The 19,843-nt window shown below is 45.2% G+C and overlaps 1 protein-coding gene across 5 annotated transcripts in view; it reads right to left on the bottom strand.

The window, feature by feature from the left end:
- Positions 1-19,843, bottom strand: part of SMARCC1 (SWI/SNF related BAF chromatin remodeling complex subunit C1) — an 845,345-nt gene that overhangs the window by 531,551 nt on the left and 293,951 nt on the right. For all 5 annotated transcript variants that reach the window (XM_069210868.1, XM_069210871.1, XM_069210870.1 and 2 more), the window contains exon 14: positions 11,729-11,850. In XM_069210868.1, the coding sequence (XP_069066969.1) occupies positions 11,729-11,850 (122 nt within the window). The remainder of the gene's footprint in view (positions 1-11,728; positions 11,851-19,843) is intronic.

The raw sequence follows: 19,843 nt of genomic DNA, 5'->3' as shown, positions 1-19,843 counted from the left end.
CACAGAAAAAGTAGGTTTTGGTTGGTGGGGGGGGGGGGGGGGGGGGGGGAATCTCTTAGGTGCCCTTTGGGTGCATGTCATAATAAATACAAGACTGGCATCAATCTGGATCTATGAAGACAAGGTGTTTGATACCAAAAACCATAGGTTTCAGGGAAAGCATTATGTAGGTTGTAACTCGTAATGAAGAGTCTCCAGCACATATCTTAAGATGACTTTCCTCTTCACTTGCAACATCTAGTAATAAAACTAGACATTGCAGGGGCATATCTGATCGTTCAGGTATGTCCACACATCAATTATAATGGACCCTACCTTAGGACTTTAAGGCCTGCTGTAAGGGTGACTGACACATACTTAGATGCAGTGGTTGAGGCACGGCACACGAGTGTGCTATGTTATGCTTTCTCTCAAGGCCTGTACCATATGACACAGTCTGCAATGGCAGGCAGTGTGCTGTTTAAGGGTCCTTTAGGTTGGCACAATACATGCTCCAGCCCTTAGGGACTATCTCTAGTACCCAAGCCCTATGTACCAGGGGCACTATTTACTAGGGACTTAGAGAAGTACTACAGTATGTGCCAATTGTACACAATTAACCTAGTTTTAGGAAAAGAGCACTGGTGTAAGGAAATGCCCTCCTTGGCATGGTTACCCCCTAACATTTTGCCTTTTGTTGATGCCAGTTATGATTGAAAGTGTGCTGGGACCCTGCTAACCAGGCCCCAGCAGCAGTGTTCTTTCACCAAACTGTACTTTTGTTCCCACAATTGGCACAGCCCTGGCACACAGATAAGTCCCTTGTAAATGGTACCCCTGGTACCAAGAGCCCTGTGGCCAGGGAAGGTCTCTAAGGGCTGCAGCATGTATTATGCCACCCTGGGGACCCTTACTCAGCACATGCACACTGCCTCACAGCTTGTGTGTGCTGGTGGGGAGAAAAAGACTAAGTTGACATGGCACTCCCACCAGAGTGCCATGCCCACAACCCGCTGCCTGTGGCATAGGTAAGTCTAGCAGGCCTTACAGCCCTATACCACAGGTGAGGGCACAGTTGCATGAGCACTATGCCCCTACAGTGTCTAAGCCAAACCTTAGACATTGCAAGTGCAGGGTAGCTATAAAGTGTATATGGTCTGGGAGTCTGTCAATTACGAACTCCACAGTTCCATAATGGCTACACTGAAATCTGGGAAGTTTGGCGTCAAACTTCTCAGCACAATAAATGAACACGGATGTCAGTGTGGAATTTATTGTAAAATACACCCAAAGGGCATCTTAGAGATGCCCCCTGAATACCAGTCCAACTCCTAGTGCTAGGCTGACCAATTTCTGCCAGCCTGCCAAAACCAGACGAGTTTCTGGCCAAATGAGGTGAGTGCCTTTGTCACTCTGTGGCCAGGAACAAAGCCTGCACTGGGTAGAGGTGCTTCTCACCTCCCCCTGCAGAAACAGTAACACCTGGCGGTGAGCCTCAAAGGCTCATATGCCTGCTGTTACAGCGCACCAGGGCATCCCAGCTAGTGGAGATGACCGCACCTCCGGACACAGCCTGCACTTTTGGCGGCAAGTCTGGAGGAGATAATGAGAAAAACAAGGAGGAGTCACCTACCAGTCAGGTCAGACCCTAAGGTGCCCTGAGCTGAGGTGACCACTGCCTTTAGAAATCCTCCATCTTGAGTTTGGAGGATTCCCCAATAGGAATAGGGATGTGCCCCCCTCCCCTGAGGGAGGAAGCACAAAGAAGGGTGTAGCCACCCTCAAGGACAGTTGCCATTGGCTACTGCCCCCGACCAAAACACCCCTAAATTTAGTATTTAGGGAAATCAGATTCCTGCAACATACAACAAGAAGGATTGCTGACCTGAAAGCCCGGCAGAGACAACGGAGACACCAACTGACTTGGCCTCAGCCTTACGGACCCTGTCTCCAGACTCAAAGAACCTGCACAGCAATGCATCCGGCGGGACCAGCGACCTCTGAGGACTCAGAGGACTGCCCTGCACCTAAAGAACCAAGAAACTCCAGAGAACAGCAGCCCTGTTCAGGAACTGCAACAACTTTGCAACAACTTTAAAGAGACTTTCACTTCCCAGCAGAAGCTTGAGTCTTCACACTCTGCACCCGACACCCCTGGCTCTAGTCCAGAATAACAAACACCGCAAAGAGGACTCCCAGGCGACTCCAACGACGTGGACACCCTGAGTCAACCACCCCCGCACCAACACCTGCAGAGAGGATCCAGAGGCTCCCCCTGACCACGACTGCTTGGTAACAAAGGAATCAACGCCTGGACCAAGCACTGCACCCGCAGCCCCCAGGACCGAGAGGAACCACCTACCAGTGTATGAGTGACCAGCAGGCGGCCCTCATCCGAGCCTAGTCGGCAGCTGGACCAAGAATCCCCCCCTGTGCCCTGCCTGCATCGCCTAAGTGACCCCCGGGTCCCTCCACTCCTTTCTATAGCAAACCAGACGCCTACTTATCCTACTGCACCCAGCTGCCCCTGTGCAGCTGGGGGGTGTTTTGTGGGCTTGTGTGTGTGTGTGTGTGTCCCCCCCCCCCCCCCCCCCCCCCCCCCCCCAAGAGCTCTACAAAAACCCCTCTGGTCTGCTCCCCGAGGACACAGGTACTTACCTGTAAAAAGTCTAGGACTGAAGCACCCTGTTCTTCATAGGCACCTATATGTTTTGGGAGGAAGGGGTGGTGGGAGGGAGAGGAAGGGGGTGGCGGGGGAGAGGAAGGGGGTGGAAGGGGGTGGCAGGGAGAGGAAGAGGGTGGCGCGGGAGAGGAAGAAGCAGTGGGGGAGAGGAAGGGGGTGGCAGGGGAGAGGAAGGGGGTGGTGAAGAGGGTAAGGGTGCTGGAGAGGGAGAGGGTGCTGGAGAGGGAGCTGAAGAGGAAGCTGAAGAGGAAAAGGGTGCGGAAGAGGGAGGAAGAGGGTGGTGTATAAGGTGAGGGTGGTAGAGAGGGAGAGATGGATGGCATGATGTAGGCAGGAGGTGTTGAAATGGGTGGTGGAGGGAAAAAGGAGAAGTTGGAGGCGAGGGAGATGGATGGGGAGCAGGAGAGGGAAATGGAGGGAGTGGGAGAAGGATAGGGAAAGGGTGGAGGTGGACGGTGAAGGTGATGAAGGGAGAGGTACCAGGCCAGACAAGAGTCCTGACTCTAGGCTTGTTGAGAGTGGAGGCTCCTGGAAGGATCCTTTGTTGGCTTAGGTGGCCCTGCTTTGGTGTTGACCAAGTTCTTCCTACACTGGCTTTGGGACGTCAGAGTCTATGATCTCAGGAATGGGTTTGTGTGCTGAAAGGTCAGGAGGTCAACATGATTCCTAATCTTCGGTGCATATCAGCCTCACCAAAGATGTCCTGGTTTCTGAAGAGAACTTGGCCATTCTGCTGTGGGCAAACAGCCTTTCTCATCATTGATGTAGGGTTTTCTTGATGCAGAATGCCGAGCAAGATTTGGAATGGCCCACTGGTGGTCCAGCAAGAGGCAGAGATTGCAGATGGCATGGAAATCAACCCAGCCGTATTTAGATGGAAGTGCAGGCATCTTCTGTAGGGAATCTGTTCCATCACCTCAAGCCATTCTTCATTCTCGGAAGGTGGTCTGGAGCACGCAATGGCCCAGTCACTCGATGACGATGGAATCGAAGAGTGAAGCAGGTGCATTATTAACAAAAACGCCTTTTGGCAACAGGATATAACGCAGCAGACTCCAGGGCCACAGCAAGAACCAACAAACTCTTCAAGACCTGGAGCAACGGCGACATGTTCAAACTATATGACAAAGAAAAACAATTTAACAATGGAGTAGGTGCCCATGAACATACACGACCAGATAAGGAGTCACCAAAACCTCACAACTGTAGGAAACTGGATTCTGGTTGCAGAAGCCCCCTACCTTTTCCTGGTTTTTGATGCAACTTTGACTAAAGAGCACTGGGTTCAGCTAACCATGTTCTCAGGTCTAGTGTTGCTTCCCCAAAACAAGATGCCTGGTCACTTGATCCCCCAAGTGCCCAGGCCCTTTTAGCAGTTCAAGTCCCTAGTAGATCGTGCCTCAGGTACCTAGGGCAGGGGTACTACAGAGGATCCTCCAAATGCTCCAGCACAGCTTGTGCCACTCTAAGGGACCCAGCATCAAATTCATAAAGACTGCCACTGCAGACTTCATGGCAAGGTGCTCCAAAAAGTGAAAACACGACATGGCGCACACCCGCTTGTGCCATGTCCCCAAACACTGCATGTAATGCTTGCAGATCACCCCTACAGCAGGCCTTACTGCCCAAAGGCAGGGTGTATTATATTACAGGTGAGGGCATTTTTGCATAAGCAAATATGACCCTATGTCTTAGACAATTCCTAGACACTGGTCTATATGTGTTTCCCAACTACATGATGGCTTCACTAAAAACAGGAATATTTGATATCAAACATCTGGGACAGGGCGATGCCACTCCAGAAAGGAAGTGGTCATCAAGGGGGCTTAGAGACCCTAGGGGTAAGTAGCCTATTGGCTACTACCCTTCATGCCCCCAAACTGAGTATTTAGGGGGCTCACTGATAGCCGGACCTCATATTCGCTTGACTACAGAAGAAGGACAAGAGCTGCAAAAAGCAAGAACTGAGGAGCAGAAACTGATTTTGCCCCAATCCCGGCCGGCCTGCTGTCTGAGACAACTGTGCCAAAGACAACTAGTCCTGCATGTGTTCTTCCTCCAAAAGCCTGGGAGGACTGCCAGCACTCCAATAAGTAACCAGGATCTCCCATGGAGAAGCAGAGCTACTTCCCTGCACCATGCAGGAACCAAATTAGACTCACAAGGACTCCAGACCACCAATACCAGACAGCAGCACTGGCCATGCCCCCTAGCCTGAGTTGAAGTGGGCCAATGATGCCAGTGTGGTCCCCAGGCCCTCCAGATCCAAAACCCACCTTGGGTTTGTAAAGAGTGGACTTCCCGACACAGCCTGCATGCTCTTTCTGCAGGCCCCCTCCAACCGTAAGTATACCCTGCACCAGTCGTCCTCCACCCATCCCCCCCCCCATGCCAAATGACACCACTGCACCTGAGCCCCAGACCCCAAGGACAAGTGGGCCAACTGTGTCCCTACGTGCCAGAGGATTTTACCAGTCAAGCCCCGCCCCACCCCACCCCGCTGTGAACTCCCCTGTACTGGCTGCTCAGTCCCTGCTTGCAGCCTCTTTCTGACTAAACCAATCTCCACTGAAGTGAATGGGGCACCCAATGCCATAACACCTCTGCACCCAAACGCCCCAGAGGACCCCTGAGGTGAACTGTTGTGTGTGGCCCTGGACCTTGCCCCATATTCACCTAAACTCCAGAAGAACAGTTGTGTAAGTTGCTGGTAAGTATCCATATGCAGTGTCTGTTTCTTCCGATAGGATAACATTAAGGCACCAGAGACCGAAAAGCACCTCTGCACCCAGATGCCCCAGTGCCTCCTGAAGTGACCTGTTGGTGCTGCCTTGGCCCTCGCCCCATACTTAACTTAAGTACAGATGATAGGTCCTGAAAGCCTCTGCTAAGTACCAGCACATGTTTATATTTGTATATGTTTTTCTCCCATAGGATAACATAACAGCTGCAAAAAAAGCACTGTCTGCTTTTGAAAACTGTAAAAATTCATAACTCGAAAAGTACTAACCTGATTCTGATGATCTTGGTATCAAAATTGATATAAATGTATGCTTTATTTTTATAAATTGGTGTGAGATTTTTTTTTTTTTTACTGAGTATGTGTCTTGCTTACTGCCTTGTGTGTGCAAAACATGCTTAGCACTACCCTCTGATATACCTAATTACTCTCCCACACTACCACAAAAGAGAACATTTGGGGTGTAATTTCTGCCTCAATAATTCTTTGGGGGCTTGCTTGGACTCTTTACACAGTGTACCTCGTTTTGGTCCACTATATAAAGGAACAGCTTCCTACAGTGACTCGAAAGACTTCTTTGAAGAAAAACAAGTTGCAATTATCCGAGCCTAATACTAGATTACCAGGAATACCAGACAAATCATAAAAATGTTACCAGGCCTGCAGGTCTAGGGATTTAAATAATCTACTTCACCTAATTATACTGCCCCTGACCCACATATTTGTTTCAAAGTATGTGCCTATGGGAAAATATTTTTATTAACTGTGCTGCCATATTCTTCAATATCACCTACGGGAGAACGTTGAAACACGCAAGTTCAGCATGTCTGCTCTACAAAAAACACTTTTGTTTAATAGACTAAACTTTTGCTCCATATGCAATACAAATCTAGCCACATATAGGATACCCAACTGCTGACTTACCTCTAAGTTCATTAACAGCATAGTCATCAGGGTGGGGGCAGAAATGTTTCTCAAATCATGTTTACAAACTTTTTTATTTTTTTATAAAAACATACCTGAAGCATGAAGTGGTATCACACTTATTAGCAATCAGCAGATTTTCCATTGAAATGGCTACAATATTTCCCACTGATGTGATTTTACTGATAAAACTATACAGTGTACAATGTGTGGAAATTGGTTCTGCAAATATTTGTCATTTGCACATCAGCAAGTAAAGTGTTCTGATTTGTTTTGCTCCTATTTAAATCTTTGGTTGTTACATTTGTTAAAACGGACATCTTACAGCATTTTGTTTCAGAATCATTGTCAGACAGCTCACTTGTCAAAAATCTCTAACTATAATAAGAGAAAGAAAAGTAAACATAATTTTCCAGGACAAGCAACAGTTAGTAAAATGACAAACTGACAATTGATCTCTGTTCTTGAACAGACAGCAATCGTGCCCAGATAAAAACAAGATTTAAAGGGGTCTTCATTGCTCATTCACTTCCTGAATGAACAGAACACCTGTTCCTTTCCAGCTTACGTTCACTCGCCAGAGCAGACAATTAGGTGCTAAAAATAGCTCAACCTGATAAAATTGGACTCTCCATAAAGAGTGGGTGATGATTTTTCGAGGCCTAAATATGCAGAGCATGTGTATCTACAGCCACCCATTAAATACACAGATAAGGCTCATAGGATGGCAGTCCTAGTTATGAAACGTCTGAAACAAGCACATCTATAGTGGAGAGTACCAGCGAATCTTACTGGAGATTGCCACCCTGATGAGGAGGAGTGATTCAAGCATTTGAGTACATGAAAAATCCAATGTAGGATATTGTTAGAAAATGCTTCATGGGGCAGCGAGAATTGGCATTGTCACTACGGCCATGATTTCCAATGGCTCAGCAGCCCTGAATGAGCTCAATGAGAAAACCTAACCACAACAACGCAAGCAACTCTGGAAATTACAGAAAACATTTGACTACAATAGAGCCTAAAGCCATACGTACAAAGCGTTTTTGCCGTCGCAAATGGCCCAATTAACAAAGTCGGCCGGTTAAGTGACAGCAAGAATGCTTTACCGAAGATATAATTACCCAGACTACAATTCCCCAGAATCACACTTTGGGTGTAGAAACCACTATTTTGGAAGGGGAATGTTTGGGACATCGCTTCCAACTTGCGATTTCCAGCCTTATGTATCAAGATTTTGCGACCGAAAAGCGGTTGCAAAACCTTGATATTTTACCACCAACTCACAGTTCGTGGAAATGCATTCACAACTGTAAGGGGACCCCCATGGAATCCCTCCCCTCGTAGATGCTGCAAAAACATTTTTTAAGAGCAAGCGGTGGTTCCACGGACTACTGCCTAATCTTAAAAAATGAAACTTTAAAGTTTCATTGTTTTCCTTTTTAAACACATTCCATTTCCATTAAAGGGAAAAGACTGTGTTAAAAAAAAAAAAAAAAAAGTTTCCTTTACTAAAAAGCAATCACAGACATGACCCTAGCAGGCCACCAGCGATTACTAATGGGTCGAAAAATTGCAACCTCTCTCATTAATATTCATGAGGTAGATCGAATTGAGACCCCCGAGGAATCGCAAGTGTGAAACAAAATGTTTCATACATAAGGAATAGCGATTTTCAAACAGCGATTTGGATAAAATCGCTATGTGGAAATAGCTAGCCCTTTGCTTTGTACGTCTGGCCCAAAGTCACTATCCTTAGTAATGTAAGGAGATCAAAGCCTGCACATACTAAGAAAGTGACACTACCACCTTTGGGCAAAGCCAACCATTAGCTTTGCAAAGACTTCACATGAAAAGGAGAGTAAGTCAACCATTAAAAGGGGTACAGGTGAAAAGGCCGGTAATCCCACATTGTAGATAATGATGCCACTTCTGCTAGTCTCATTAGCTGTGTCAAGAGTGTCGCCTTTACATCAGAGACCAGCTCTGGCGCATTACATAAAAAATACATAAACCTCCAGTGGGCTTGCAAGGAAAGTTAAAGCCTGTCCAGAAAAACATACAAGGGCAGGATACCCGCCATCAATAGGTTCAAATCATAATATTTTATCCAGTTTCTCCAGACATTATAAAATTTGCAGGGACTCCCCCTACTTTTTTGGTGACTTTATCCGTGGGCATATACGTCTTCATTCTCCTCCTCCAATCTTGTAAAGTAGGGACTTCCACACCCCACTGCAACAAACACACACAATATCTGCCAAGATCTCTCTTTGCCACCACTAAACAGTCGTGTTCAGGCGAGAGGAGTGTTCAGCTCATGGGACATCTATATCATTTAAAATACCAGCGGGATAGCGACTCCCAGTATGTTCCATAATTCTCGTACTATCTTGGTACAGTAGGCCTGAGTGGCCTGGCAGCCCCATAATGTGTGCAGCAAAGTTCCTCTGTCACAATTGCATCTTACACAGTCTGGGGATAGAGCTTTCCCCATTTTATGCAATCTCCCCTGGTCAAAGAAAACCCAGTGTAGTTTCTTGAGCTGTATTAGCTTAAATCTAGTCTTTAAGGTGACCTCCTGTGTGTTCACTAGGGCAGCCTCCCAGTCGGAATCACCCAACTCTCCCGCATCCCTCACCCACCTTTCTCACATGTCAGGCATTTTATTGTTTAGGGGGCTGCCTCCCTCTCAAGCTCTTCCATGAGTAGCCTACACTGTAGAGGAGCACAGTCAGGTATGTCAACTTCTCTCAGCCCCCTTGGCCTGCAATGCATGGTACAACTGCACATATTTTAGGTATTGGGTAAGGTTTAACTGTTATTCCTTTTGAGAGGAATGACATAAGGTCTCCACTTTCTAAGAGATCACAAATCCTGGAAATCCTTATTGGTGTCCAAGGCATCAAATCCTCTCAGCTTCCCTAGTTCCCGCATCATCACCCCTTCTCACAAAGACTATCTCTGGTCACTTTATGCACTCATCCTATACATCTGGTGGCTTTAAACCATGCCTCCAGTGCTACCTGCGTAGCTGGCAGCAACTGACTGATTCCTTACCCTTCATACATGTAATGCAGGCGTGATCACATCTGCAACTTAGCCCACTCCAACCAATATGTTGAGTCGTTCTGAGGTGCAAATATCCAGTTGTTTATATTTACCAAATAAGCAGCCAAATAGTAAGCCCTAACATCAAGTAGGACAATCCTGCCATTATAGGGGTTGCACTGCAACTTCCTTTGTGGTATTCTGGGGTGACCCTTGCTCCATAATAGGGTTCTAAACTCCCATCTATTTTGGTGAACATTTCCTCTGGAACTGTAGAACATGTTCTGGAGAGCATAAGGGAGTTTGGGAAGTGTAATTATTTTGAAACTGGCCGCCTTCCCCAGGATCGTCAGGGGTAATCCACGCCATTGCGCAGCATCTTCCTGAAACTCTGCATTACCCACCCCAAGTTCCTGGTCAAGCATAGCTCCCTATGTGGGGTCACACAGATTCAAAGGTATTTAAAACCCTCTATCTTCACTTTTAATCTGAGGGAGGGCAGTCAGTTTCAGGGACACATGGTAGGCAAAGCACTGACTTCCCCCAGTTTATTTTACACCCAGAGTAGTTACCACATGTCTCAAAGGTCTGGAAGACACCAAAGATCGTTCTTGGGGGATAAGTGATGTAGAGAAGGACATTGTCCAACTATGGTGAAACCTTTACCTCTTCTGTGCTAGTGTCAGCTACCTTGGATCCCTGAATGTCAGGATGGTCACGGACCAAACGGCCAAGGGATCAATGGTGAGGTGCATTCATGGCATGTTTATGCAACTAAGGTGTAGTCCGCTGTGGGCAGGGTACAGACGTTTTTCCAGGAGGACCTTAAGCCTAAGTTTCTCAAGGGGATTTGAAGACATGTGAAATACTTCAATAATAAAAAAAAAACTTAGTGCTGCTGCAAGAGTGGGGAAGAGTCATGAGAGATATGGGTTCTCTCACTACATAGCCGCATTAAAAATCCCCTTGAACGTATGGAAACATAGATATTTATTTAAAAATGTGATGCTCCTTGAACCGATAATGATCAAATATTCAGCTCTTCACAATTCGGAAGCTTGCATGAATATATCTAATTCTAGTTTAAGGCATTGTTCTTCAAGCACTATCTTGTCAAACTTCCTTATAAAGGCTTTCCCACTACGTACAAGGTGATATTTTGTCCTCTCTCGCAGTGACCATGTCTGTTTTCAAAAAGTGAAAAAATTCACTATTTCATATCTGTTGTTGAAGCCAGTATTCTATTCTCCATCCATGGTATTGTAATTCTGACTATTCTTCCAAATTAATCTTCATATATAAAAGCAGTGGCCTACTTGTCTCTCTAGCTGAATGTTTGGTGACAAAACAAGTATCAAGTAACCCCATTCCAACCAGTTTGGTACTGATACGTAAAAGAGAGCAGTATCTAGGTCTGCAGCACAGCCATTTAGGTCCTCTATTTACACACACAAAAAAAAACATTTCAGTTGCATGATTTTAATTTGCAGGAAATTCTAAGAGTACTCGACGGGTATGACTCCTAACAGAAATGTCTTGCAGGAGTGTGTTGGAAAAAAGCCTTCTGTTTTTTTTTATTCTGAGACATCTGTCTGCATTCCAACCTTTTAGCCTTCAGAAAGCTCTGTAGATTTAGGTCTTCTACATCCTTTCATTCTGATAATGACACCTGGACTTTTTCACTGTATAATTTGCTGGGACCTGGCGAAGATTTTTCTTCCCACAATTTTATTGTTTTTTTCTTAGTTTAAGAAAAGGCAATTCTGTTTTCCAGTGGAAAGATTCATGTTATAGACATACTATTCAAAAACAATTATAAAAATCCAGTGGCAAGATATACACAAATAAGCAGCTCAAGTTGTGATGAGTAGGGTCTATTCTGTGGGAGAAAGGGGTGTTCTATGTAGACGAGTATGGAACACAGGTACAAAACCAGCAGGTGTGGAGACAATGATGTAGGTGGAGCATCACTTCTAACACGCTCTTCACAAGTGCTTTAAAAAAATAAAAAGCTGCTAAAGGGCCATTAGATTGCCTTGTGTTCAGTAATATAGCTGCGGAGTAGGTAAAACATTAACTGCAAAATGAAATTTTGAAAATCACTACTCCATCTTAAACTAGTGTGCAAGGTGCCATGTGTGTAAAGCAAGTAAAGAACAGTGCGAGAGATGTAAGGAAAAGAACATGGCCATAGTGTGGAAAGGGCAGGACTTGGAGGAAGCATCACATTACATCACATTACACCAGTGTGATACTTTCCTAGTAGGCGTACGAAGGGATCATTGCACCAGAATGTATAACTTGTCCCCTTTTCTACGTGTTACATGACAGTACACTAATAAGTGACTTACCAGTTGTAATCAAACCAGGAGGCATAACTTGGAATTATTATATGGTTGGTCTGTTCTGTAACATTATCCTCCCCCGAATCAACTGATCTGCTTTGATCACCTTTGTTAGGATCCTCATCCTCCTACAAACAAAAATTATCACCATTAGCATTAAAGTAAGGGTCATAGCACGGCTGAGCTAGAATCTAAGAAGGATAAGTTACTTACCTGTAAATCCTAGTTCTCTTCCAGGGGTATCCTCATCAAAGTCATAAACATTGAATATTCCCACCCTTGTGCGGGGACCCCGGAGCATATATAAAATATATACACATTATACATGTGTAACAAACAGTCATGCAGGCTATCATGTTAAAAACAGGCTAAAATGCTTTATTTCTATGAAGTTTTTTTTTTTATTTATTTTTTTAAATACTACAATAGAGCATAAATAAGTACCCAAGCTCCTAAAACTAGGCTTGGGGAAGTAAGCAGTAGCAAACTCTAGTGAAAAAATAGAGAAAACTGCATTGAAAAACAATGAAGCATTCTTAGCCAATAGGCTGCATGTAGGTTAACACAGGAGAACCATAAAAACTTTGGCACTGTGCCTTTAAGACCCTGAGCACCTCCAGTATCCCACCATGCCTCAGGGGTGAAGGAAAGGTGACAGTTGGTTCACAGTTAGGTCAGTTCTTTTTACGGTGACAATTTGTATAATTGAATCAAAATACTGTCTGTCCTGCACTTCCAGTAGACGTGTGTCCGGGGAGGAGGGTGGGTTGTTTATGACTTTGATGAGGATACCCCTGGAAGAGAACTAGGATTTACAGGTAAGTAACTTATCCTTCTCTTCCAGGGGATCCTCATCAATAGTCATAAACATTGAATAGATTAGCAAGCCCATCCCTAAACCCAGCGGACTGTCCGATAGAAGTGCAGGAATAGACATGTCTTACGCAAATAAATTCCTTAGAGAGGCCTGCCCCACTTGGGCATCCGCTCTTGCATCTGAGTCTAAACAATAATGTCTTGTAAAAGTATGGACAGACTTCCATGTAGCAGCCTTACAAATCTCAGATATAGGAACATTGTTAAGGAGAGCAGCAGTAGCCGCTTTTCCCCTTGTGGAATGCGCTCTAGGCCGCGCTAGCAATTGTCTATTAGCTAGCTGGTAAGTATTAACAATACAAGAGACTATCCATCTTGATATTGTTCGCTTAGATGCTGCTTCTCCTGTCCTTAAATGACCATAGTTCACAAACAAGCGGTTAGAGTGTCTAATCGATTTTGTCTTGTCCAGATAAAATTTCAGCACTCTTTTCAAGTCTAATGAGTGCAATGCTTTCTCAGCCGGAGTTTCCGGATTGGGAAAGAACGTCGGTAAAGTTATGGTCTGATAAATATGGAATTCTGACACCACCTTCGGAAGGAAAGATGGGTGAGTTCGTAGAACTACTCTATTGTCATGAAAAACCGTGTACGGTTCTTTTGCAGACAAGGCCTGGATCTCACTGACCCTCCTCGCTGAAGTAATGGCCACCAGAAAAGCCGTTTTCCACGTAAGGTGTTGTAAGGAGGCCTTATGGATAGGCTCGAAAGGAGGGCCCATAAGTTTTGCTAGGACTATGTTCAATTCCCACGGAGGAGGCGGCCTCCGAATTGGCGGAAAAACTTTCTTCAAACCTTCTAAGAAATCCTTGACTACAGGTTTCGTAAAGAAGGATTCCTGAGAAGGTGACTTGCGATAGGCAGTAATAGCAGACAAATGTACCTTAATAGATGATACCTGCAGACCGGATTTCGCTAGGTGAAGCAAATAGGACAGTATGACGTCCTCCTGCGCCCGTATGGGATTATGGCCTTGCTGACAGCACCATATGTAGAATCTCTTCCACTTAAAAGCGTAGGAACGCCGCGTGGAAGGCCGTTTGGACTCTTTCAAGATGTTCATGCACTCCTGCGAGAGTCCTAGGTGCCCATACTGCAGGAATTCAGGAGCCATGCTGTTAAGCTCAGAGAGGGTAGGTTGGGATGCAGAATCCTGCCCTCCATTCTGCTCAGAAGATCCGGTCTGCACGGCAGCCTCCTGTGAGGTTTTTCCGACAGGTTGAGGAGATCCGTGTACCAGAATTGTCGAGGCCATTGTGGCGCTATAAGAATCATTCTGGTCCTGGATCCGTAAAGTTTGCTGATCACTGCCGGAATGAGGGGAATCGGAGGAAAAGCGTAAAGAAATGTCCCTGACCAGTCGATCAACAGGGCATTCCCTCGAGATCCTGGACGGTAGAACCTGGATGCGAAGTCTGGGCATTTCCTGTTTACATCGTCTGCGAAGAGGTCCAGTTGAGGCCGACCCAGTTGAGCTCAGACAAAGATGTTACTTGTCGAGTGAAAAGTGAAAAAAACGCTTTTTTAAAGAATTTTTCTGAGGAAAACTCAGAAAAACTGAGAGCTCAATGCTCCAGGATCCTCTCAGAAGAAGCCGGAAAAAAGAACTGACCTAACTGTGAACCAACTGTCACCTTTCCTTCACCCCTGAGGCATGGTGGGATACTGGAGGTGCTCAGGGTCTTAAAGGCACAGTGCCAAAGTGTTTATGGTTCTCCTGTGTTAACCTACATGCAGCCTATTGGCTAAGAATGCTTCATTGTTTTTCAATGCAGTTTTCTCTATTTTTTCACTAGAGTTTGCTACTGCTTACTTCCCCAAGCCTAGTTTTAGGAGCTTGGGTACTTATTTATGCTCTATTGTATTTAAAAAAAAAATTAAAAAAAAAAAAAAAAAAAAACTTCATAGAAATAAAGCATTTTAGCCTGTTTTTAACATGATAGCCTGCATGACTGTTTGTTACACATGTATAATGTGTATATATTTTATATATGCTCCGGGGTCCCCGCACAAGTGCGGGAATATTCAATGTTTATGACTATTGATGAGGATCCCCTGGAAGAGAACTGTAAATGCCATCTATCAGAACTGAAAAACGGTATTTGCATGCATCTCTCCATTGTGATGATCTTCATTAAAGACAAACACTGAATTTTGTAGCTGTAGGAAGCTGGCTCTTTATATAGTGTGCCAAAAATAGGTATACTGTGCAAAGAGTTCAGATATTCCCTTAGAAGTGGACATGTGCTTGCTCTAGCAATCCCAAGGTGCTCTGCGAGAGGGTTGTGTGGTCGAGCAGCATTAGGCTTATCGGAGAAGAGTGTTAGACATTTGCTGCATGCACACAGCCAGTATATGATACACGACTCAATAAGGACATCCACGCTATATTCTAAAAAACACTATTCTTTATATAATTTTAGGCTCCAAGATCATCATAATCAGGTAAGTACTTTGAGTTATGAATTTTTACAGGTTTGAAAAGTCAACACTGCAATTTCTGAAACGGTGGGGTAATCCTATGGAGGAAAGGCATATACTGCATACAGGTACTTTAAAGCAACTTACAGGACCAATCTTCCGATCTTAAGGTGAGTATGGGGCAGGTCCAAGGCAGCATCAACAGGTCACTTCAGGAGGCATGGGGGTGTCCGGGTACAGAGGTGCTTTTCAGCATCAGGTGCCCTTATGTCATCCTATAGGGAACAGTCCAGTTGGATGTTGCAAGCTGGGACCAGATGAACCAACAAGGGGACCTAGGTCTCACCATGCTCAGGGACGTAGGGACACCTTTTGTCTTACTCTCCTCGGGCCAAGGTAGCCGGGTGTAGAGATGTTCTGAGGTGTTAGGTTTTTGTCACTGGGCCACTTGCAATAGAGGGGGACCTACACAAAGGGGCTGCAGGCGGCGTCCGGAAGCCCACAGTTGGCAAACCCAAGATGGGCTTTATCTCTGGAGGGTCAGTGGATCACGCTGGCACTGTTGGCCCAGTTCAACTCAGGCTAGGGGCACAGGGTGATTTCCGGTGTCTTGTTTTGGCAGTCCAAAGTCATCACAGTTCTTCTGTAATGCCTGCAGGATGCAGCGGAGCAGCTCCGCTACTCCACAGAAGTTCCTGGGTCTTAGTTGAAGGCTGGCAGTCCTCCCAAGCTTTTGGAGGCACAGGCAGTTGCAGGACATTGTCTTTGGAGCAATTGTCAAGGACAGCAGGCAGGCAGGCCGGCGGGGCTGGGGCACAGTCAGCTACTGGTCTTCTGTTCCTGCTTTTGCGACTCCTCAGGGTCCATCTTCTTCTTTCAGATCAGCAGGATCTGATTTTTTCTGGTGCCAGAGGAGTGTATGGTAGTAGCCGATACGCTACATACCCCTTGGGGTCATTATGCCCCCTATATGACCACTTCCTGTAGGGAGTGGGCATAATCCTGTCCAAGAGTTCTTATTTCTGCCATCACGCAGAAAGCAGACTTTCAAATTTCGTGTCCACATCAGGTAGCTCACCTTTGGGTGGAACTGGTCAGAGGATGGACACTCCTCTCTGACTACTAATTATCCCAAATGCCTAGGCACCAAATGGAGTTGGGCAGGGGGCTGGGTTGGCATCCCCTCACCTTTGAGGGAAACCAGATTTGCATACCAAAAGCAGTGGGCTCTTTGACGGCACCTGCCTTGGAATGCTAATTTGAAGGTCATCCTGTTGGAAGGAGTGTGCAACACCCCTGCCAAAGCAAGTTTTTTTTTTTGTTTTTTTTTTTAAGACCGCCCAAGAGTGGAGGATCTCACCCCTGGGCTTCAGAAACTTGACTGTGGTGGCAGGCTGGCTAAAACCAGTCCGTTGGCACACTAGCTGTTGATAGGTTGTTTTTCAGGGGGCACCTTCAAGGTGTTCTCTGAGTGCATGTATTAATAAATCAATCACTGGAATCATTGAGGGTTTATCAATACAAGATGTTTGCTGCCAAACATCCCTGGTTTCAGTGAAGCCATCATGTAGCAGGGGAACTCGTACAGACCAGAGTCCAGAACATGCACTTAAAATGGCTTCCCTTATCACTTACTATGTCTAAGAATTGACAGAGATATAGCAGGGGCACATCTGTTCTTGTAGATATGGCCACTCATGTAATATAATGCACCCTGTCTTAGGGCTGAAATTTCTGCTGAAGGGGTGACTTACATATATTGCATGCAGTGTCCGTGGGCATGGCACACATGCTGTGTGCAAAGTTGTGTTTTAATTTTTAATTGCACCAAGACAAGCACCCTGCACATGCTAGGCAAGGGGTAACTGACGGTGGCCCAACACATGCTGCAGCCCTTAGGGACCCTCTTTGGTACCCATGCCCTAGGTACATGGGGTACCATCTACTAGGAATTTACAGGAGTGCCAAATGTAATGCCAATTGGGGAACAATTGTACCATATAGGGAAAGACATCTGGCACTGGGGACCTAGATAGCAGGAACCCAGTTCACTTTCTGTCAAAACTGCATCAGACACCAGGCAAAAAGTGGGGTTTACCATGTCAAAAAGGTACACTTTCCTACAGTAGCCAATGCACAAGATGTCAGAACAATAAATCTGTCTTTACAAATCTAACCATCTCCTACAACAGCTTTGGATTTTGTTTACCTTCTTTAGTAAAATAAAACAAGTACTCAATTCTGCTCTGCCAGCACTAAGTAACAGGACTACCACCAAAACATGTTATTTTTAGCAAATGAGAAAGCCCTCTGGCTATGTATATTATTACATATTAAATTAATACTCAACCAGCTTGATTAATAAGACACCCCCACTGAACAATCTAGCATGGTTATTTATGATTACAAACCAATGCTCAACCTCCACAGTCCAAGAATGACAAAGCCAAACCAGAAACAATCCTTGACAATGTAGACTGAGGTCTGTGGGGGAACACAGAACCTTGTAGAAACATATCCAGTTGTTATGTAAGGCCATAGTAATTGCAGACGTGTGCTACAGAAATGGCCAAACTTTGCTGGAGTAGACATAATCAAGAATAGACAGTATTAGATTGATGGAAGTTTGTACCTGGTGGAATTCTAGGTAAGGAAACACTCAACATAGTAAACCTAGCATGTACAAGCTTGCTTACATAACTTGATAAACCTAAGAGAGTCCAAAGAGTTGTTTCCATGATCAAGCCTAGATTACTCACTTGAAGTGGTGAGGTTTGGTTACATACTGGATGAATGGTCGGTGGTACATTTACAAAAGGTTAGCATCTAGGCCATTAAGAAACAATGTCACCCTACCCCTTTATTGGCATATTTCACTCAATCTAAATATCACTGTCAAGATTTTCAGGAAGAGATGGCACCTACCACAGGTCTTTTGGAGAGTTGGGGAGGCTATGGAAGGGAAGGGTGGGATAGGCTCCTATAAGGGATCAGGTCACTCATGCTGCTAAGCACAGCGTGGCTTCACAGCATATAACTCCTTCTCCATTCCTCATGCTGCAGCAGCAGGAAAACCTGTATCATAGGCTGGAGAAAGTAGTACAATCTAGGAGAGATTCTCCCACTGGTCCAATACCTTCTATTTCTACACTAGTCAGTAAGTTTCATTGGTCTTAATCAAAAAAGAATTCAGTCAGATGCTGGCTAGATTCTGCATACTTCGGAGTCCAGGGCCACCAGCAAGACTGCTTCTGACAGGCAATATTGGTATGTACATCAGAAGGAGGCCCACATCCACTCTGGGGACAAAGAAAGGAGCACAGCTGAAGCATTAAGTACTGATTGGGTTTCACTCAGGGTGGAAAATAAAACACAATGAACAAAGGGAATGGGCTGGAAGCCTTTAACACCTACAAAGTACACAGGTTTCAGAGAGGACAACATCAGCTCAGACAAAAAAGGACAAACCATTTTGTGAGGCATGTCTCAGGGGTCCAAATGGTGCCTACTGTTCAATGTTCCACCTGTGACCCCCCCCTACAAGCCTCATATACTGCAAACTCCTTGAGTCACTGCATTGCCTGGGTTAAGACAGTAGTGGCCACTGCCAATCAGAGGAGTATCCTTTCACAGAGTGCAGTGCTGAAGACAGCCGACCAAAAGCCTACTGTTCTTGACTGTAGTGCAAGTGCGTGTGTTGGTTGCATGATGTCTCCAACACACCACTACAGAGGACCCCAGGCAAGACCTACAAAGGTCTAGTCTGACACATTTTTCACCTAATTTCTCTTCTGCCACAGGAGCTAAGATTTTAGCACTCATTTTATTGTGCATCTTTAAAACTGGGCTGTAACTAATGAGCCAATAGTTGGAAGCTAGCTTGCTTCAGACTGAAGATGGGTATTTTGCAACCCTGTCAAGAGTTTCTGAAGACACTGCCATCAAAAACAGTAAGTTCTATGCCTATTGTGTGTATTTCTGTGCAGCATATTATACTATCACTATCAAGAATGGCGAAACTTTTCGACTAGTGTTCTCTTGGGAGGAAGGTACTATATTTCATATGGCAGTTACACAGCTAAGCGAGGATCAAAGTTGAATTAAACAGGACAGCTTGCTACAAGAATCTGAATTAAAATGTATACAAAAAGGAGTGTTTTTGTGCCACTTCTTCCCTACTATATCTCTCCAATAACCCCCTCGGCCCCAGCCTTATTTAATAACATCATACACTGCACCTGGACCACATTAGAGTGGATGGTCAATGTCAGCTAACTTGTCCTGCGTTCACTGTGAGAAAAATATGCTAGCAATTAATACAGAAAAGACCCACATGATGAGCCCTCGTTGGAACTAAGATTTCTTTTTGGGGCATTTTGGTACAGTAAAAAATTGTGAAAAGGTAAAAACTGAAGAGATTCCTTGCCAGTAGGAGCATTTTTGCAGATTGCAGAAATTTCTAAAAGCACATGCTCTGCATTATTCCACCACTTAGATGTTGGCTCCGGAATCTTCTTGTTAGTCCTCTTTTCTCTCTAGTTATTTTTTCGGTTGGGTGTGGTATATAGCCATTTGGTGCTAAGTCTATGCTCTGATTAAGTCAGATGTGCACCCAGGCGACCCCTGTGCATGGTCACTATCTTCAGGTTCTTTTTTCCCCTCTTGTCAACCGCCCTTGTTGATTAGCTTCCTCTGAGTCTTGAGTGCTTCGTAATCTTACCCTTCTTTGTCTCACCATATTTGGTATTGGGGAGGTGGAGGATTGCTTGTGAATCCAGGACACCCTTCAAGCTTCAAAACTACTCCAACTGGTAAGAAACAAGT

The sequence above is a fragment of the Pleurodeles waltl genome, chromosome 10 (assembly GCF_031143425.1).
Source record: "Pleurodeles waltl isolate 20211129_DDA chromosome 10, aPleWal1.hap1.20221129, whole genome shotgun sequence".
NCBI lineage: Eukaryota > Metazoa > Chordata > Amphibia > Caudata > Salamandridae > Pleurodeles > Pleurodeles waltl.
Note: the sequence above shows the minus strand (reverse complement) of the source record. Positions and strands in the feature narration are given on the sequence as shown.